This window comes from Anguilla rostrata, chromosome 18 (assembly GCF_018555375.3).
Source record: "Anguilla rostrata isolate EN2019 chromosome 18, ASM1855537v3, whole genome shotgun sequence".
Lineage (NCBI taxonomy): Eukaryota > Metazoa > Chordata > Actinopteri > Anguilliformes > Anguillidae > Anguilla > Anguilla rostrata.
In genome coordinates, this window is record NC_057950.1 from 29,887,679 (window position 1) to 29,909,799 (window position 22,121).

General features: G+C 45.7%; 1 protein-coding gene across 8 annotated transcripts in view; it reads left to right on the forward strand.

The window, feature by feature from the left end:
- The window catches only part of LOC135245166 (gamma-adducin-like), a 71,145-nt gene that overhangs the window by 26,064 nt on the left and 22,960 nt on the right, over positions 1-22,121 (forward strand). For 6 of the 8 annotated variants that reach the window (XM_064318070.1, XM_064318068.1, XM_064318076.1 and 3 more), the window contains one exon: positions 19,336-19,564. In XM_064318070.1, the coding sequence (XP_064174140.1) occupies positions 19,370-19,564 (195 nt within the window). In that variant the 5' untranslated portion in view covers positions 19,336-19,369. Of the gene's footprint in view, positions 1-3,151; positions 3,268-11,817; positions 11,961-19,335; positions 19,565-22,121 lie in introns of those variants that run through there. The other 2 variants (XM_064318073.1, XM_064318072.1) reach the window with 2 other exon arrangements.

Sequence of the window (22,121 nt, forward strand, 5' to 3'; positions counted from 1 at the left end):
CATAGATGATTTGATGAGCCACACCTCCGCCCTTGCTGATCGGTCTGTGTGTCATTGGCCTTCATACGCTGTTAAAGGAGAGGTGGCTGCTGTGGCTTCCAGAGCCTTCACTGTACCTGGTACAGTAACTGTGCTTCTCATTAAGGCTCTTCACTGTACCTGGTACAGTAACTGTGCTTCTCATTAAGGCTCTTCTCTGTACCTGGTACAGTAACTGTGCTTCTCATTAAGGCTCTTCTCTGTACCTGGTACAGTGACTGTGCTTCTCATTAAGGCTCTTCACTGTACCTGGTACAGTGACTGTGCTTCTCATTAAGGCTCTTCTCTGTACCTGGTACAGTGACTGTGCTTCTCATTAAGGCTCTTCTCTGTACCTGGTACAGTGACTGTGCTTCTCATTAAGGCTCTTCACTGTGCCTGGTACAGTAACTGTGCTTATCATTAAGGCTCTTCACTGTGCCTGGTACAGTAACTGTGCTTATCATTAAGGCTCTTCACTGTTCCTGGTACAGTAACTGCAGAGGAACAGCCAGCCTCTGTGCTTCTCATTATGGCTCTTCAGCTCTATGTCTCCATAGCTGGAGGTCAGTAATTGTTTAGTGAATCATACGGGCATGGATAGGACTTAATGCAGCATGTTGTCCTGTTTGCTATGAGCTTAGAAAGCAAGTTGTTCTGGTGGTCAGGAAATTCCTTGAAATTTCTAGTTAGAGTGCCGCGATGAGGTTGGTTGAAACTTAGACCCCCCCCCCCCCCCCCCCAGCATGCTAAATGCACCCCTGCCATAGCAGCAGAAAATTGGGGTCACTCTGAACAGAGGACCAGATAATAAGATGCGATGGGGGGTAGAGATTAGCAAAGGCCACCGGCCAAGAGGCCCAGACACAGCCTGAGGGAGAAACCCGCTTTGAAAAGAATACCACCACATGGGCATTACTCTATCACTGCACCTTTCTCAATAAGACTGATAAAAACCCGCTTTCCAAAGGAATACCACCACATGGGCATTACTCTATCACTGCACCTTTCTCAAGAGAAATATTGCGAAAATGACATCCTGGCACATTTTGTCAGAGCATTAGAATGAGCAGTTTTGAGTAGATTTAGTGCAGTGTGTTAATTTTATTAATAAACGTCTGCTGAATTTGTGTAAATGCTATGATCGACACTGCTTTGGATCATCTGAAGTGTCCCTGGCTGGATGGTGCTGTGATCCTTAGGAAAGCCGTGTATTGGAGCAGGAACCGACTGGTTTCTGATTTTTGCCCGACAGGAAGTCTGGTTTGTTTAATAGCCTCCCACGGTGCGTGTCTCTTTCATGGACGGTAAATTCTGTGCCGGTTCTCGCTGTGTGGAAATATCAGACTCATCCCACCCGCGGCCCACTCTCTGGTGAGAATGATCTCAAAAGCAGAAAGTGCGAAGGGGGAGGAGTTACTTCAGTCTCGCACACCGAGAACCAGCATGAGCTGGTCTCTGTCCATTTAACACTGAGTCACTCAGCACTGCATCCTTAAATAATCCCAGTATTCAGGCGTGGTGGTATTCCAGTAGTCTGTAGTGGCCTTGTAGCTCCCACAGAATCCACTTAGGCTGGATGTTAAGATTATAGACAGAGCTATGGAATGTAAATGGATGTCCAAGGCTCTTTTGTCACATGACTGAAGGAGCCTATCCTGTCCTTAGCATTACATAGATCTAGCATTGCAGGTGTACATAGATGTAGCATTGCAGGTGTAAATAGATCTAGCATTGCAGGTTTACTTAGATCTAGCATTGCAGGTGTAAATAGATCTAGCATTGCAGGTGTAAATAGATCTAGCATTGCAGGTGTAAATAGACCTAGCATTGCAGGTGTAAATAGATCTAGCATTGCAGGTGTAAATAGATCTAGCATTGCAGGTTTACATAGATGTAGCATTGCAGGTGTAAATAGATCTAGCATTGCAGGTGTAAATAGATCTAGCATTGCAGGTGTAAATAGATCTAGCATTGCAGGTTTACATAGATGTAGCATTGCAGGTGTAAATAGATCTAGCATTGCAGGTGTAAATAGATCTAGCATTGCAGGTTTACATAGATGTAGCATTGCAGGTGTAAATAGATCTAGCATTGCAGGTGTAAATAGATCTAGCATTGCAGGTTTACATAGATGTAGCATTGCAGGTGTAAATAGATCTAGCATTGCAGGTGTAAATAGATCTAGCATTGCAGGTTTACATACATCTAGCATTGCAGGTGTACAAGCATTTCTAATGGAGAAGCGGCTAAATGCTGCAGGACTGTAGACTGCCAAAGAAGAGAGCTGCCTTTGGGGGGAGGGTGGGTCTCAGTCGGCATGGCAACCCTGCCTGAGCACACACTAGTAGCGACTGGTCAGTTTCCAGTCAGCTAGAAAAGCTACTGTACGCCTGTCGTTTATTAGTTTGAGTTAGATGGCTCTCCACAAAGTGCTCAGGAAGACAGGAGAGGGGAAATCAGAATGTGTCTATCAGTCAAGCCTGAATTTCTCCCGCCGTCGGTTGTGCGCCAACTTGGAAAGCCGTTGGCTGACCTTCGGACGTGATGGAAGGTGAGCCAAGAGGAGAGCATATATCCTCTTTAAAAGCTGCGGGCATCATCCTCAGTTTCAGTTTAAGATGTTTCTCTTTTTTTATTCTTATTTTTGTGATGAATAGAAAGGGCAGTTTTGCCATTGTGTCAGACAGCATTGTTGTCAGTAGCAGTTGAGGGCAGCTCTTCTGCGAGTCCCAGGTTTAGGTCTGTAATCCTCCTTTAACACTCTCCCACGCATGGAAACGGCCACCTTTCCAAAGGCGGCCGAGCTCCCCCCTTCCCCATTGGCCCACGAGGAAACGGACGGGCGGGGCCAAGACGTCGGGGGCGCCCGGGGGCCGAGTGAACTTTGACCCCGTGTACTAACGGCAGAGATAACTCGTGCGAGGCTGGCGGGTGGCGGCGAGTAGGGCGGGACAGGTTCTCTTGCGGGGGGGGGGGGGGGGTGGAGGCTGCGCGGGAGATGAGCTGGAGCTGGAGCCGCGGGACCAAACGGCAGTCAGGTGTTTTTTGCGGGAGTCTGATCCCAGCGACGGAGGCTCTGGAAACTCCGCCCGCGAGGTGGGCGTGACGGCATCGCTTCAACGAGCGCAGCGGTTCATCTCTCCTTCGCGTGTCTGTGAGCTGTGAATCACTACCGCTTCTGAAGGCCTGGATTTACATGGGCTGAGCTGTGGTGCAGATCTCTATCTGCTCTCCCTGCCAGGAGAGGTGAGTGTTTGATTTTTTCATTGCGACTCTGAGGTAGGGACGGCCAGCGGTTGGGAGTGGCTCATTTCACAGTGAGGAAGGGACGATCATGTTCTGTTCATAACTTACCTGCTTAGAAAAATAGGTCTTGCAGTTTTCCCTTTCAATATAGTGAGACTTTTTTTATTTTTAGTGTTCATTTTCTGATTTTTGTATGACATGCCATGTGTTACCATGGATTGTGGTCAAATTTGTTTTACTGTTGTGGAAAGAACAAGAGGTATTTTGTATGTTTTCTTTTTCTCCTGTCATGTAATGCAATTATAGTTCATAAATCTGTCATGCATAGTGGCCCTTACTGTCACAAACAGTGATTTCTGATTGAACTGCTGATTGAATTGGGTGCCAGCTGGTATGAATATGACGTTTATCTGGAGGTCTTGGAGTATTAGGACAGTGTGTGTGTGCATGCATACATACATACATCAATCATATTACATCAGGATTACCACCATCCCCACTCCCTGTTTGGATCATACTCTGCTACACCTTTAATCACCCTGAAATGGTTAGGTCTCTCTCTCTTTCTCTCTCTCTCTCTCTTTCTCTCTCTCTCTCTCTCTCTCCCTCTTCTTTCTCTCTCTCTCCTTCTCTCCATCTCCCTCTCTCTCCCTCTTTCCCTCTGTCTCTCTCCCTCTTCCTGTCTCCCTTTCTCACCCTCTCTTCATCTCCCTCTGTCTCTCTCCCTTTCCCTCTGTCTCCCTCCCTCCCTCTCACTCTCTCCCTTTCCCTCCATCTCTCCCTCTCCCTGTCTCCCTCCCTCTCCCTCCCTGAAGAGGGGAGAGTGAGCGTCTTGGCTCAGCGCCAGGGCCCAGCGGAGGGACAGGACTTCCTGTCAGGAAGTGCACTTTCTCCATTTATCATCTGGCGGAGAGCAGCGCTGGCGAGCACTTCCTGTGTGAGCGGCCGGTGTCTGGGCCGTGGCCATCGTGTGAAAGCCTCCTGCCTCTGCTCTCCTGTGCCCCTCTCCCAGCCGGCCGGCCCGCCTGTCCGGATCAAATGAGCCGGTGTTTGCCTCTGAGCTCGTAACGAGGCAGTTTGTAGCCAGTGTTACATCTGGCCCCGGGACACTCGCGGGGGAAGGAACTTGGAAGAGGAACGGTCCGTGAATTTGTTCTCAACGTATAACCCTCTAGTCTTGAACCAGTTTAATTTGAAAAACGACTAGAATCCTTTTTTCGTGTTCTTTTTTGACAGCAGTTAATCACAGGAGTAATGCTTCAGGCTTAAGTCCAGGCTATTTTACTCAATAGATCACGCAAATTTGTGCACACGTACAGTTTCTACCTCTGCGCAATTAGTTTTAGACGGCAGTGTATAATTAGATTTGAAAATGTGTTCGTTGTGAATCAGACGCATCCCTTGTCGGGCTTCCAGTGTCCTCTAAGGGGTACCTGGTACCTCACGTTTCTGGGCCGTATCGAGGCCCATTGTATGCCATTTGGCAGCCGTCTGACTTGTGCAAATGTTTACACACGCGCAGTTTAAAAACGCCGTTCTACCACTGAGCTGTGAAAGGGGGAAAAAAAAAAAACGACTGGCAAACATACAGGTAGAAAAGAAGAAATAAATGTGTTTGAACAAGGGATTCTGTGTGACGGGTAAACGGCTTAACTTTGACAGGTAAATGGCTTAACCGATGAAAAGATGCAACGTTTCTCAACGCATCCCTTGTTTATGTGGGCTCCTTGTTGCGAAGGAAGTGTTGCTTCACGTTATGTGTCACGTTCTGAATTAAAATCTGTGAGTTTGCGGGTGAATTGGTGAGAATTACTTTTGCTCTGATGGACTGCTCTGTCTGCTGGAAAAACAACATGTGTGTTTGTTGAAAAAAAGTAAAAAATCCAGTATACCCACATTTTAGGAAGATACAGTAGACCCTCAGTAGATTTGCAAATTATGTCTCTGGTCAATTAAACAGGGCATGAACCAGGGATAATATTTTCTATAATATATTATCATTCCTGGTATGAACCTGGAAGTAACATAAGCAATCATGCCTTTACAGTCTCCTTATTATAGCCACAATACATATGCTCTTTTTTATCATCAGTGATTGATTAATCATTAACCAGAGTCATTGATTAATTACGCATTAAAGAGGAACAAGTCACTCATTCCATTGATTGAAAAAAAAAAAAAAAATTAATAAACTTTTTATTATAATCTTTAATTTAAGTTGTGCACAATCATTTTTTACACTGGGAAGTGTTTATCGCCCTAAAACCTTCGTTGTATTGCCACACCCACTTATTGCCATTGTAGGCCCTTGGCTTTTTAACAGGTTGTATAACACAGTAGAACTAGACTATAAGCTGCACAAGCCTGTTACATGCATTACTTTCCAAAATTATGCTCTCAAATATGGCTAACTCAAAGCTTATCAATCAGCCTGCATGTTTATTCAATTAAGCACAATCAGTAATTGTGTTTTAAAACAGAACTGAACGACTTTTCTTATGAATTTTCTTTCTCCATCCTGTAATTTTTGTATCTTAGTGTTCCCATCCCAATTTAGAATACGTTTCCAAATATTGAATTGGAATTCATGGGGAAAAGTTGTGATTTGACCCTAGTCTCTCCGAGATTGCTGTTGGTTGTGTAGTTTGCAGAGAGAGCAGTCTGTATATTGAAGTCTATATACAGCAGTACCACAGCGCATTATCACAATGGGACAGCGAGCCAAGTCATCTGTTATTGCTGTGTGCGGTGCCTGAAAGGGGAATTATGCCAGAGAAAGATGTTATTTATTATTTAGGACCTCAGCATCATTATGTAACGGCGCTGAAAGGAGCGGTCTCTTTAGATCTCCTCACCTAATTAATCAAAGATATAAAATTTTCAGTGTGATCATTTCTACAGAACACATAATTGCTATGTGGATGTATTAAGCTGTTGAGCTAATAAGTGAAAGGTGCGTGTGTGTGAATAATGACACAATGTGTGTGTGTGTGTGTGTGTGTGTGAATAATGACACAATGTGTGTGTGTGTGTGTGTGAATAATGACACAATGTGTGTGTGTGTGTGTGTGTGTGTGTGGTGGTGAATAATGACACAATGTGTGTGTGTGTGTGTGTGTGTGTGTGGTGTGTGTGCGTGGTGTGATGACACTGTGTGTGTGTGTGTGTGTGTGTGTGTGTGTGTGTGCGTGTGTGCGTGTGTGTGAATAATGACACTGTGTGTGTGTGTGTGCGTGTGTGTGTGTGTGTGTGTGTGTGTGTGTGTGCGCGTGTGTGTGTGTGCGCGCGTAGTAATTGGGTGTTTCAGTAATAAGTGTGTTATATTACCATAATAGATCATAGTTTTTATTCCGTGACACAGGCTAGCACTCTAGGGATGCGGGGAGAAGAACTGCAACGTAGCCGTGGCAAGGCTAGGCTATCCAGTACTGATCCGTAAGTTTCACAGCTCAGACCATAATCATCTTTTCACACTGCGGTATGTCAGGTTAATATGGGTCAACCTGTTCTGTCTCAGTGGTAACATTAATTCTAATAAGGGTAAGACCACCGTGCACCATGCAATAAATGCACATTGGTCTGTATGCTGCAAACTGCATGCTTGTTTTTTTGCAGTTTTCAACTTGGCCCAATATTTCTGACATGTTTTATGTTTGTGCAGACTGGGGTGTGGAGGATTTTAGGTGGGAAGTTGACGGTGCCATCCAGTCCCACGCAGTACGGTTAGGAAATCAGTAGGACCTGTTTCCAAAGACTGCTGTCCACTCAGAGTCTGCTTTGTACAGGCATCTGCAGCCTGTTTAGGAGACCAGCTAAGAGTGTGCCAGTGATGACATCAGTCTGTTTTTCATTCACATTAATACGGGCTTGAGTCTGTGCCTCTGATATCGATACATTGTGTTTTTCAATTTGAATGAGCTGAACCACCAGAAAAGCAAGCAAATACTTTCTGCGGATATTCTAGAGCAGGCATGTCAAACTCAGTTTGGCTCTGGGGCCGGATCCAGACTTTCTGTTCTCGGGTGGGCCGGATCAGTAAAAGAATGTCAACTCCAAATATTTAGCTTTGTTTTTCAGTACTATGCTTTATCATTCAGCCTACATTTGTAGCCTACCCTACATATTATAATCACGGATGACAAGGGATCTTTTCTAAGCACAACACATTTATTCACCAACAATGGAAAAAAAAAATGATTTCATGTTAGGCGGTGAATGTGTTAACAACTGGTTTATTTTAACAGTTAAGTGAATTCAGTTTTACACCTGAACCAACTCACCACACTAAACAAACTCAAGTGGGAGCTATGAAAAAAATATTTTCGCCTTAATTGTCATACTGCTTTGAAATAAATAAAAAAAGAAATACAAAATAAAAGTTATAGCCGTGCATGGGCAATAAGATTAGACTACATCAGATCAAACTACTAGGCTGGGCCTACTGAAGCTGAGAATATACTGCACAATATTAATTGTCTTTAATATGAAACCAGATTAATCTTATTTTTAATGATCTGTATTCATGAGTGCAAACAAATTTCGTGTCATCACACTTTTTTTCTCTCTTACTGCACTCCTGCAGTCTACTTGCTGCTGCTGGCTCCTGAAACTTGGGATCTTTTTGCCTTCACAAGTGTATCGATATTAGGTGTCAAATCCTGAGTAGCAGCACATTTAACAATGTCATTCAAGTGTTTATTTGTTAACCTTGAGCGCTGCTTTGTTTTATTATTGTTCATTACGGAGAACACCTGTTCACAAAGATAAGTAGTCCCAAACATGGATAGGACCTTTGCAGCCATGGCTGTTATTTTGGGGTAACCTGGCACGAGATATTGATAAAACGTATCCAATCCCACGGACCCAAATTTATCCTTCATAGCGGAATCGCACTGCAAGTCAATAAGCTCGAGTTGAATGTCAGCTGGCATATCAGAAGGCTTCACTGTAAATGGCGAGCGAAAAAAGCCAAATTTGTTCTCAAGTTCACTGAATACCTGAAACCTCTGCTCAAACTCTCGCAGCAAATCTGTTATGTTGTCTTTATATTTTTCCAAATCATTATCGGGACGGTCTGGTGCCTCCGGACGCACAGCTGTGAGACAAGAGAAATGCGCGGTGTCACCGTTGGATAGCTGCGTCTCCCACAGTGACAGTTTCATCTTGAACGCACTTATGCTGTCGTAATATTGAGTGACAACTCTGTTACGGCCCTGCAATGTAGTGTTAAGTGTATTCAAGTGTTGTGTAATATCAACCATAAACGCAAGATCCTGCACCCATTCCTTGCATTTAAGTTCCTTTACTGGGCGTCCCTTCTTCTCCATGAACTGTCTAATTTCCCCTCGTAGCTCAAAGAAGCACTCCGTGTCCACTTTTCTTTTTTTTGACAGTGCCATTTTGGGAAGGGTGTGTTGACCGATAACTTGTTTAGTAGTGGTGAATTGTGAAGCAAGATTGCCGGTTTATTTTTAGTACTAACTCGTGTCAATGCCGCATGCTGGACGTGAGCTCTTTTACACATTTACTGCCCTCCCGCGGCCGGAGGGAGCATTTGGTTTGTATTTATTTTAAAAAATCATAACTTTTGATAGAAATAAGCTAGAGACTCGCTTCTTTTTTTGACATACTCAGAAATTTATGCCGGGCCGGATTAAATCATCCAACGGGCCGGGTCCGGCCCGCGGGCCGTATGTTTGACATGCCTGTTCTAGAGATATCCTAGAGAATTCCTTTAGTCCCATGACCAAAAACATGTGTGCGTGCGTTCTTGCATGTATCGATGGATGTCCTTTTTGAACACGGCACCCCTTCATAACTTGGAACATCTGCCTGATTTCCTCCTGCGATCGTTCGCACGAACAGCCCGCGTAGACTCTGGGCTCTGTCCGCGTGCACGAGTCAAGTTTCCAAGGGAACCTAGGATGGCTGACTCCGGGAGAGACGGGTAGCGCTGAAGGGCCAGCCGGTTTGCAGTGACATCAGTCTTATGCAGTTCCCTGGTCACAGCTCCAGGGATCTGTTCTTGTCATTCTCTGGGTGGGCACTGCAGGCTCAAGTCTTAACCTATTACAGACCCGAGGGAGAGAGAGGAACCAGACGTATTTCTGCACGAGGACAAACGAACGCTTACCCTCTGTTGCGGAGATGCGGTCTGATTCATAACGTTGGTTGCGTCAGAACACGTCGTGCCTTGAAGGTGCCTGAAATGCATTAGCGGGCTAACTCTGCTTCGCGCCACATCTTTGTCATTAATATGATGTGATCTAAATACGGTCGAATGCAAACCCAGCTTGGCAGCTGGCTAACTCCGCTTCATGTCACATCAGCGTTTCCATAGGACTATGAGAAGCTGATCACTGGCTGGTGAAAAGGGAAGGGAGGTGTTTCTGGGCCAGCATGACGGCAGAATCTGATAGCGGTACTGGAGAACTCATGCGCATTGGATTGGAAATGCAGGCAAAACAGCAGTGTTTTCTTGGCACAGAAGTACAATATATAAATGGGGGGGGGGGGGGAGTGTGTATACTGTATGACGAATAAAAATGTATGCGTGGACGGTTAAGTTTAGGAATATAAATATAATAAACGCGCCACCATTCTGTGCATGAAGGGGTAATTTAGCAATTCGGGTATTTTCAGGCGCTCCTCCAACTGAGAAGAAAATAAGTACGCTCCGGGGTTTTCCGACGGCTGTGGGTACTGATAGTGTTATCATTACGGAAAGCCGCCCGTCTTGAGAAAATATGGGCGACATTGCAGACGTCCTAGAGACTCCTAGCTAATTGTTACGTCACCTGTTGATCTGTTGTGTTGTATATGCACAGCGTAAAGTCATGGGGTATGAAAGCACCAATGTAGACTAATCTTTTATGACCACAATCCATGAACACAACTGAGAATGTTACGAATATGTTAAACTTCCCAAAACCACCGGCGATGGAGAGTACGGGACTCTCAGCAGGAATGTTACCGAGTTTACACGATGGGTGAGATGCATTGCATTTTTACAGGCACTGTACGAATGTATTCTAAATCATACATTTTTGAATGTGTGGACGTGATTTAGTCAAGCCTGCTAATAGCGAGAGACGCTCGGAGTTTTCCGCTGAAATCAGGAAACGTTTCCCACGCGGAGTTCTCTTTTTCCCACCTCCGCGTGGGTCTGTTCACGCTACGTACAACCCTTGAAGAAATGTCCCAAGTGCTGCAAAGCTGTCTTAAGTGAACAGTGTTTCCCCCGTCCCCTTCCTTTGGCTGTTTGTAACCAGACCTCTGGCTGAACTCAATCAATGACTGAAATTAAGCATAGGAACGCATCAAAAACAACAGCAACCGCGAGCCTCCAGGATTTGAGTTTGAGATCGCTGCTCTGTCTGAACTTTGGCACGCTCGTTTTATTTGTATATGCTAGCGTACATACGTGTCTCAAATTGGACTTCAGGCTCGTAACATTGTAGCGGTTGTGGGCTTTAATGCAGTGACCATGACAGCGGAGGCCCGGGAATGCTAAACGGGTATTCTCTCCTTTCCCAGAATACATTTATGGCTTCCGCGTGCGCCTCATTCACCTCGAAACACACAGTTCTCCGAAACGCAGGTCTTTGAAAATGCATTTTCCCTGTGCGCTTATAATAGAGACCGTTACTATCGATAAGTCTGCGTGCGCTCCACTTTCTCCCAGAAACAGGCAGCTAACTGTCTTTGACCCTATGGGACTTTTACATGGTTGCCTACAATTCAGAACGATGATGATAATACCCACCCAATATGACATCATAGCACGTGCTGTATTTACACAGTAGCTGTGCAGTTGAGCAAGTGGGAGCATGTGTGTCTGATGTGTGGTATGTGATATGGTTTTGAAGTGGTCTAATGCTTGGATTGAAATGTGGGTAAAATAAGAGCTACAGGCTAAATAAATCCTTCTGGTTAAAAGGAATTCGGAGCCAGGTATAAACTCGCGTGTGTCACTGTGAGTATGTGAAATGTCTCACATGAAATGACTTCACCAACGCAGCACTGGTTACAGCACTGCCGTGCAATCACGGGTACATGATACCGCCCTGGAACAACGCCAGGCAGTGATGTCAGCGTGCCTTTATAGCTGTAGGTAAACGTCCTGCCGTCCCTGTGATTTCCTGAAACTCAGGAGCTGTGGGCGGCAGGGCGGGCCCAAGGAACCTTTCATTTGCAAATGAAGCTCCGAGGTCGTTCAGGCGAGAGTCAAGGGCTGGAGTTTTACTGCGGCTCGGCTGGCGCGGGACACAATAGGCGGGGGTTTTTTTTATTTTTTTTACAGTTTCGTGTTTCACGCGGCTCCCGCGGTCAGTGGAGCGTTGGTATAATGCCAGCATTCAGCTGCGGCAGTGCTATTTGTTAGCCTGTCTAAGTGACATTTTGGAAGAGAAACCCCTTTTCGCCCCTCTCTTAAGACCTCTCCTCATCCAGCCGACGGCCATTCAAGCTGTTTTCTGCTACTTGCAGTCTTAGATGAGCACGGGGGAGGTAGAAGTAGGGGGTACATACTTGTGAGGAGGGGAGGGGAATGAAACGCGTTTTTTTTAACGTAACAACCACAAAGATGTCTGATAGCAAAAAGCATTTGCTCTCGTTTTCGTATCTGGAATGTGTGACAGCCCCTCCCCCGTTAACTTCGACTGAAGATCAGACTAAACTCGCAATATCTCTAGGTAACTGAGGCCGGTGTTTGTAAGGAAGTAGCGCTGGACGGTGCTGCGTCTGCAGGGAGAGTTTCTCTATAGCGCTCGCATCTATTCTCCAAACTTTACTTTGCCTATGAGAAAGGGGGAGGCTTTCTTTAAGGATTAGTCGGAAAGCGGTTCCCTGTGCGGTAGAAACCGAAAGTGTTCAAAGCGAAATACAGTGCATTTGTATTAGGCTAATCTGAGTTCAAACTGAGGCTGTGTAATACTAAACTGGGTGTGTTTTCTTAATTCACTCTCTTAATGAGGCCTACTGGAAAAACGCTCTGGATTTGACTTGTCTTCGACATCTAAATTTAGTGGAAAACTGCTAAACTCTTTAAAATCGAAAAAAGTATTTTATTCCATATTTAAACTCCACTTTATCCTGCAGGGATGATCTACTGAAGTGTGGTGTGGAGTGGTTTCTGATTACTTTGATAATTTCAGCATTTTAATGATATAACCCGAAATGGGTTTCTGATTAAAACTCTTAACCGCGCAAATGTTTGCAGGGAGTGTTGATTGTCCCATCTTCGACCGGTTGCAGCTTGAAACCTTTTTCATATTCATTTACGGGTTTGAGAAACAAGCTTGCAGACCACTGTTAATTTCTGAACATTAATTCCGCATGTCGTGTTGACAGAAGTCTTAAATTATGAAATGAAAAGTTTGAAAAGTGCTTGTAGATGCGTGCCTGGGGTTTAACTTTAGCATATTTTGAGGCTCGTGGCTGCTTTGTAGAATTTATATTTTATGTCGCAATTATAAGGGAAAGCAGATTTTTTTTAAAAGGGTGTTCCTTTTATTGATTCAGGGTATCCATTCATTAAAGTGGATCCATATTTAAGAGAAAGAGTGATTCTGTCCGGTTAATTACTGTATGCAAAAATGTGTAGGCTGCACCTTACTGTGCAGACAGTGTTTTGTGTCCGTCAGCTGTGTGTGTGTTTATGTTTCTTGGAATCCCTTACTTCCACTGACGTTGATATTGTAATTGTGGAAATAACACCACATGTTCCTCCTTTGAAGTGTTGTTGATTTGGTTATATCTAGACCCAGATCTTTCGAGCCTCATGAGAGTTAGGTTTTACATGAGCATAATAAACAGGGTGAGAATTATGTTCTTAAAGTTTGTGTTTTAGTTGCATGCAGGCTGTGCGCAGTGCACACGCCGTTACCAGTCAGCTCTGTTTGGGCCGGGGAAAGAAATGCAGCTCGCGCCCTGTGCTTGCTGTGTGGTCGCTAATGGATGGGTCCCTGTGGGAAAAGTGCGCGTGAGATTAACTGCCGGTCAGTCTGTTCGCCTCGGTGTGTAGAAACGGCTCTGATGCCCATTCTGCTGCCGTGCGGTCGTCCGATCCCTGATCATCGCTGGTCGCCCTGCGGCCAAACGCCGCGGTTCTGGCGTAAAACTCTGCAGTATTGCAACAGCTTCCGCCGCCTTTGTGTTTATGCGTGTCTCTGTGAGGCTGACCTCTCTGGTCGCGAGAGCGCATCTTCACAGTTATCCTGAGTGCTTTATGTCACGTGCACATGCTAAGTGTTGTTTACCGTTCCTCTCTATCTCTATTGCTAAGTTCGGCACAGTTCACAGACATCAAAGGAGAGGGAGAATAAGGACATTATGTACGGCACGTTGTTTTCTTGGACTGCTCGCCCCTCATTTACCATCGGAGATTAAATGCCATTTGAGTTTACCCAAAAGGGATTTTTTAGATGTATTGCTGTGAAGTGTTGTTGTGCCAGATAGCTCTTTAGTCAGTGCAGAAAATCTTTAATGTCTTGGCAGTTTGTAGCTAAATGTGTGGTAGTTTATGCTCTGATATTCATACAAGCTGACCTCAGGACAGCATTAAAACATGAAAAAGCCCATACTGCAAACCAAATGTGTTGTTATTTAGCTGGACCTCAGTTTCATGTAGACAAGATTTTGAGAGAGTTTTTGTTTTTGTTGAGTTCAAGTGCAGTTAATCATTCCACGTTTATGATGTTGTACTGTATTCAGACCCTCTGGACTTTTTAGTTAATTATTTTTTAATAGAGACATATCAATATCTCTGTGATACTATTGTTAAAATCTTGCAGAACAAATTAGCATAAATGGCAAAGAACACAATAGAGGTTATGACGGCGAACCGAAGGAGTTACGTCATGCGCACGCTGACCATTGGCTCCTGAGTCACGTTTTCTGATCACGTGACCTGTTGGCGCTTTGAGATCGCGCACGCAGATTCTCTGATGTGCCGTACGGTCTCTTCGCCCCGCTCCTCAGTGAAGACTTGCCTGGAGCTGGGATCCGCCGGGCTCCCGTTGCGTGGAGGAAGTTCTCAGCTCCGCTCTGGCAGTCTGAACGTAGCCTTTAGCTCACCCCGCTTTGTCGCTCGACACACAACCTGCTCTCTCTCTCTCTCTCTCCCCCCCTCTCTCTCTCCCTCTCCCTCTCCCCATCTCCCTCTCCATCTCTCTCTCTCTCTCTTTATCTCTCTCTCCCTCTCCCTCTCCCTCTCCCTCTCCCTCTCCATCTCTCTCTCTCTCTCTCTCTCTCCCTCTCCCTCCCCCTCCCTCCCTCCCCCTCTCTCCCTGTGCAAACATGGGCTTGGACAGGTTTGGGCTCTTTCCCAACCCCTCTGCGAGTCTGCTGGCTGGAGTTTGCAGCGCTGCGTGGGTAACCGCGATAATGGCGGCCCGCAGTTTATTGTGGTTGGAGTCAAACAGATCTGTGGGACCGGCTGGGCGGTCACTGCATTGATCAGAATTACCCGAAAGAAAAACAAACAGGCCTACATCTGTTAGCGGGCTGGCGGTTCAGTTTTATGGCCTGAGGAATCAAGGCGTGGAAATTCGTTTTATGATGTATTTTTTTTTGTCTTGTGTTCAGTGTGTGCGTTTTTTAAAACAGCTGCAGTTTGGTTCTGGGCTTGTGTTCTGAAACCAAATAATAATGCAGTGTGTATGACAGCACATAGCCTAATTCCATACATTTTGCACGTAGGGACAGGACAGAAAATTTCAATTTGAATCCATTTTGAATGCAATATTTATAGCAATAACAATAATACTTGGATTGACTATTAAGCATATTAACAGCTAATACGGGGCAGCACACAAAAGTTATCTGTCTTGGCTGCAGCCCATGTTATCTGTGTTAGCTGTAGTCTATGCAATCTGTTATCTGTTTTCTGCAGCCCATGTTATCTATGTTAGCTGCTGCCCAGTTTATGTGTGTAAGATGCAGCCTATTTTATCTGTGTTAGCTGCAGCCTATGTTATTTATGGTAGCTGCAGCCTGTGTTATCTATGTTAACTGTAGCCTGTGTTCACTGCAGCCCATTGCGTTTTTGTTAGCTGCAGCCCATGCTATCTATTGTAGTTGCAGCCCATGTTGTCTGTGTTAGCTGTTGCCAATGTTACCTGTATCCCATGTTATCCGTGTTGGCTGTAGCCCATGTTATCCATGTTAGGTGTAGCCTATGTTATCTGTGACAGCATTGCTAATTGTTAGAGAAGGAAGTGGCACAGTGCCCTGTTGGCTGCACTCAGCCCAGGTTGGAGGCCTCAGGGGCCGCCGCTCGACTGCACCGGTGTCCAGAAACAAACATCAAAAGAGCCAGTTAAAAAAATACCCCCTCTGGTGCTGAGAAGAACAATTTTATCCCCAGCAAATCAGTTTCAATAAGTCACATAACTTTATTGCGAAAGGCAAGAACAAATCTTAGCGAACCCCTAGAGACATTTTTGTTATTTCTGAGAAATTAGACCTCCGAGGGGTAGAACATTTGCATTCCAGAACATTTGCCTCATCTAACGTAGCCCTCTTCTGGTCATTTTAGATTGTTCTGGAAGTTCTTCCATGGGAAGCAGAGCTGATAGCTGTGTAAATAAATCCTGGCAGGTAGTCTTTTTTTGGCGTAATGATAGATGTGCTGGCTATAGGAGCTATCTGAAAGCTGACTCACAGAAGGACCGATGGCACTAATGTCGTATATTTTTGGTTTAAGAGGTAAAGAGTCTGGCCATCTATGTAACAATGGATCTGAGGCAGCGGCATTGCTTTACTCACTCACATATAATGTGAGACCCGCATTAAAAACCATGAAACCAAAACAACGGCTTTTAAACCAGTTAGTGGTTTTACGGAGGATTTTAGAAGCATGCTATTGATGGCACAGTTTATTAGCTCTGTGTGTGTGTGTGTGTGTGTGTGTGCGCATGGTATTTTAGCCTATGTCTGGCAGTTATGAAGTAAGGAGCAGTTAGGCTGTCACTGAGGAGTTAGCAGAGTAGCTGTTACTGAGGAGGGAGCAGGTTAGCGGTTAGCGTGTAGTACGTGCGCACTCTTCAGTGTTTAGGAGCACTTTCTGTTCCGCTGTGGACACTGCAACCCAGCTCCTCTGTCACAAATACAAACAAGATCTGAAGTCATGTAAGTTTACCAAGCTTTGGCTAGCGTGTCCTTTGATGTGTTAACATGTGAAATCCTCTCAGCCTCGGTCATGCTAAATAGTTGATGTGGATGACATTGGCTGTATGTAGTAGCAGTGTGACTTCATGCACTAAAGCAGTTACCATGTTTTGTATTGCAGCACAGATCCAGCGCTTGCCTCTTTTAAGTCAGATATGCAGTTAATTTAACCACCATGGCGTTCAGTTTACGCTGTCTGCTGTGCAGAAGATGACCGCTCTATATTTAGCTCGCGAGGCTACTGTGGGTGAGCATGATTGAAGGTGTGTACGCGTGCCGGTCACACTGTTGCACTTCTAGAACATTCTCTTCTGTGTACATAGTGGTGTCACTCAGACCCCATACTTTTTTAAGGGTCACCGCATGCCGAGGTAAAATGGTTGAGTGATTTTATGTGTATTTATATGAAATATAATATTCGATAATATATTTATCTGACGCGCGTCCCGTGCACCGTTGGAGGTTTCTGTGGGGGAGTTTGCTGGGGTTGTGAGTGGCGGTTATATTTCTTCGTAATGGCCTCTGTTGACAGGGGAAATGGGGCAATGGAGTGTGTGCACTGCGGGCTGAGTTTAAGGAACTGACCCATAAAAGCACGGAGGTCAGTTACGGTCAGCTTTGACCCTTGGCAGGGTAATAAATTAAGTTCATGCCGCCTTAAATATTTATTATTCCGACCTGGCTGCCGAGCCGAGACTCTTACCTTTTGTACCGGAGTGGAAACAGCAGTAACCGAAGCCCTTTGATTATTATAATCTTTCCACTTCACGGGCAGTCCCCAGAGGGTGTCTCCGTCGATGTTAGCCTGTAGTTAGCTTAGCCGGGGAAGGCCGTTGAAATGGCATTGTTTGCTCTGGCTTCACTACAGCAGAGGGCGGATTAAGGAAGTCTTCCCACTCACACACACGCATACATACACACACACACGGCCTCTCACTACACACACACACACACACACACACACACACACACACACACACCCTTTCACTATACTCACATGCACACTCACACACCTTCTCTCTATATGCACGTGCACACACGCATGCATACACACTCGCCCTTTCACCATATGCATGCACACACATACGCGCACGCACACACAAGCCCACTCACTATATGCATGCACACATTCACACACACACACACGCTTACACAGCTGTTGAAACCTGTGGTTGTTGGAGCAGCGCAGCAGCTGATTTTGGTGCTGGTGCTCGGGCCGGTGGAATAGGGGTTTTCCAGCGCACCGCGTGGAGTGGGATCAACGCCTCGGTGTCCCTCACTCCTTTCAGTTGGGCTGCTCTTCTCAAACCCTTCTGAGAAAAGAAGAGACTATTCCCTGTGACCAGGGGCTCGTCAGTCACTTCCTGGAGACGTTCTGAGGGAAAGGAAGAAAAAAAATAAAGGTTGGAGGTTTGATTCGCTCGTGCCGAAGTTTGGCACCGACAGCCTGCTGATGTTTAGAAATGAACCTCACGGTATGGATGGGGTTTTTTATGTGCTCAGCTCTTGCATAAACACCGCCATCGCGCATTTTGTGTTCGTTCCGGTTTCTGCTGCTGCCTCTGGCTGCTCGCGGTGCCTGCCAGGAGCGCTCTCTTTCAGGAGTGGAAGAACCTGCTCCAAAAATGCGGTCCCTGCAGAGTCGGCTCTGCGGTTCGACCGCGGAGAGGAAGGGCCTCGCCCGGACTTGAACGTGACAATTCAATTCAAGCGAAAGTGAAATCACCTTCGGGCCACTTTAGATGAAGCGCATGATCTGACTTGCATCACTCTGCGCTGTTTATTCTCCTGACTGCCGGTGGGGAAACGGTGGTGAGCGTGGCTCTCCGGCTTCAAAGGAGAGACGCCGATCGGTTCAGGTTCAAAACCTCCCTGGCCTTGAGGCGGCCCTGTCTGGCCTGGTCGGTAATGACGTTAGACGACCAGCCTTTAAACGTGGAATCCCAGGACCTCCGCTCGAGGAGAGAAGCTGGGCACGCCGGCGATTATAGGCGTCGTGCGACTGCAGGAGCGTACCGACGTCCTCTGTTTCGCGGTTTTGTCCCATCGCGGGGAATCTGGCGCGTTAGGAAACGCGATAGCATAATGACCCGGTTGTGAGTACTGTTGGAGAGCGAGCAGCGATTCGGACAGAGAGCGCAGCTGTGCTTTTCTTCCCACAGACCGTGTTATTCACACTGCTTCGAGACTCTCTGTCTGTTTTATTATCTGCTGTCCAACTGCACACACAAACGACACCTTTATTTTCCTCACTTAAATGTCCCACAGTGGTTAAAACACAAGTCTCTCTGGGCTCACTGTTTTAGGTACAACAGGGATATTGTTTCCCTCAAACTGCTTTTTTAAACAGTCAGACCTACAGCAGTCTTCCTTACATATTTAAGTTGGTCGGTCGATGTCTTCTTTTATTTTAACAATATCGAAATGCTTTTTTTAAATGAATGGCAAAATAAACTTACAAGTGTTATTGAGTGTTTCTGTTCTCTGAAGGTCAATATTTGATAATTCAGCTAGATTTTGTGACATTTCTTCTCAAAATCTGAATGATTGTCGAATACATACGTGAAGTATATATACATATATATACATTAAGTGCCTACAAATGTTTCTGCATCTGTATTGTACGAGGTGTAAAGCACTCAAGTTGAGGTGCAAAAAGGTTGTCCAGAGTTGTGCAAGGAAAGGTTGAAGCTGAAAGCTCCTTCCTGAGTGATGTCGATCGGATGGTTGTTGTGCATTCCATCACTGATAAGCATGTGTGAAGGTGCTGTTTCTGTGCCAACAGTGCTAATTGCTCTTCCTCCCTCCTCCCTCTCCTCCCTCCCTCCCTCCTCCCTCCCTCTCCTCCCTCCCTCCCTCCTCCCTTCCTTTCCTCCCCCCTCCCTCCTCCCGTCCCAGGTGAAGGTCGGAGCCATAGAGAGGAGCGTAGGCCATGAGTGCAGATGCCAATCTGGGGGCGGTGACGACCCCTCCCCAGCCCTCCGCGGCCCACAAGGAGAGGTACTTCGACCGGATTGATGAGACCGACCCGGCGTACCTCCGCGCCCGGAACATGTCCCCGGACCTGAGGCAGGACTTCAACATGATGGAGCAGAAGAAACGGGTCACCCTGATCCTGCAGAGTCCGGTGAGCACATCTATCCCCCTGACCCCCAGTCCAGTTTAAATAACCTCATCCTGCAGAGTTCAGTGAGCACATCTATCAACTTGACCCCCAGTCCAGTTTAACCACCCTAATGCTGCAGAGTCCGGTGAGCACATCTATCCCCCTGACCCCCAGTCCAGTTTAACCACAGAGTCCGGTGAGCACATCTATCCCCCTGACCCCTAGTCCAGTTTAACCACCCTGATCCTGCAGAGTCCAGTGAGCACATCTATCCCCCTGACCCCCAGTTCAGATTAACTACAGAGTCTGGTGAGCCCATCTATTCCCCTGACCCCCAGTCCAGTTTAACCTCCCACATCCTGCAGAGTCTGGTGAGCACATCTATCCCCCTGACCCCCAATCCAGTTTAACCACAGAGTCCGGTGACCACATCTATCTCCCTGACCCCCAGTCTAGTTTAACCACCCTGATCCTGCAGAGTCCAGTGAGCACATTTGTGCCCCTGACCACCAGTCCAGTTTAACCACAGAGTCCGGTGAGCACATCTATCCCCCTGACCCCCAGTCCAGTTTATCCACCCTGATCCTGCAGAGTCCGGTGAGCTTATCTATCCCCCTTTCCTCCAGTCTAGTTTAACCACCCAGATACTGCAGAGTCTGGTGAGCACAAATTTAGAGCATACAGCTGCCTCTAAATTTGGGACCAATACATAAAGCTTCCTGTTAAGATGTGATTCCTGTTAAGATCTTTTACATAACATTCGCAAAAGGTACTGGGATCATAGTGTTGGTGCAGATGCACCTGTAATCCTGTGCTTTTGTATTTCCTCTAGGTAGTACTGTTATGAGATTCTGTGCAGTCATAAAGGCTTGCCAGTCAGGATTATGATCTCTGACATTTTTATATTAAGATGGCAAACAAAGGACTGCATTATTCACGATGACGCTGTTCTTTGGACAGAGAAATACTCTGGAGGGAGCAGCGCGCCGTGCCGAACCGCATTCTGGTCCTGCTCATTTCGAGCACATTTATCATCACAAAGAAAATAACAAGCCTGCCTCCACTTTGGGGAATACAATACCTAAGATTTGTCATGCATTTTCAATCTTAACAGTGGGTTATTAAGTAATTTAATAAGTATTGGGTAAATGTGTTTGAGTGTTTGTATTTAAAAGCCCATACCTGTGGTCTGTTTTTAAAGTAGTTTATTTCTTATTATCTGTCCATGCTGAGACCCTGATAAAGCAGACACAGGTGATCCGTTGCATTGCGTGAGAAGGAGCTTGCGCTGCCACAATCACTGATCATTAGTTATCCACTGACCTGCAACTGTGACCAGGAAGTATGCTTCAGACTAATTCATCCTTAAACAGATAACGTCAGTTAGAGGGCGAAATTTAAATTTAAACTTCCTTTTGTTTATGATTCAGATTTTCAATTCATTATGGTAATTGTTTCGCGAGTTGCCATGGATACAGTCATCTTTTCAGTGGAGTGGGCGACGTGACGATTACCACCATATTCATCAGGACCATCGTATCAGAACTCTCAGTTGTGCTGTGTACTTATATTACGATGCATAAAGGGAATTTTACCGGCTTATTATTAAAACAGATTTGTTAACATGAATTAAGATGCAGAATAAAGGCCAGTGGTGCGACTCGATGGAGCGTTTATCCTGTAACATATGGTCTGATGTCTACTTTAGCACGCTGGATCTGCTGCCAGCTCACGCTCAGCTTTTATTTCATCTGCTGAACGACTGATGTCACTTATAGATTCTCCATTTTCCTTTGTTAAGCGTTCGCTTGCCTTGTCACTCTGAAACCCCAGCCCACAGACATTTTGACGTGGCCCACTGGAATGTGGACAGAAAACACGTTCTTTTGTGTATGACTCAAATTCAGTTCCTTGAATGACAGTGAGTCGCCCCCCCCACCCCCACCCCTTTGAAGCAGAACATCAAGGCTTGGTTTGTGTGAGACAGATGCACATATCAGGACAAAGTCTTTTGCTTGTTTCTCCATAACACGCCAAGCAGTCAAACAGTCCCAATTAAGCACTTCAATGACCAACCAATAATCTACATACTTATGGAGGTGTTTTTGTAGTACAGTCACAAATCTGTAGAATGGATTCACAAATCTGTAAAATGTGAGAATACACGTAAGAACAGCTGCCAACTTTTACAACTAGAATCAACATCAAATCTCAAATCAACCTCTTACAACTTCTTGACTTTTTGCACCAAATTTTGAAGTGGACCTTTAGCAAAAGATGTGCAAACTTGGGAGATGGTATTCGTAACTGGGCCAAGCTAATGCTTTGGTGGGGAGGGCCAATGCCTGTTCTTCCAACCAATCAGATGAGCGTATTCGGGATGACGCTGCATTTCATTTACTTTTAAGAAGTGAACCTGTGTCATCAATGGCCAAATTCTAAAAGAGACAAGGAACTCACCTGCGGAGAACCACCATATTCTGTCATATTTCTACAGGGAACAATATAACTATATTAACAATATAACAGATAGCTACATCAGAGTGCGAAATTCATACAACGGCCAATATAGAACAAT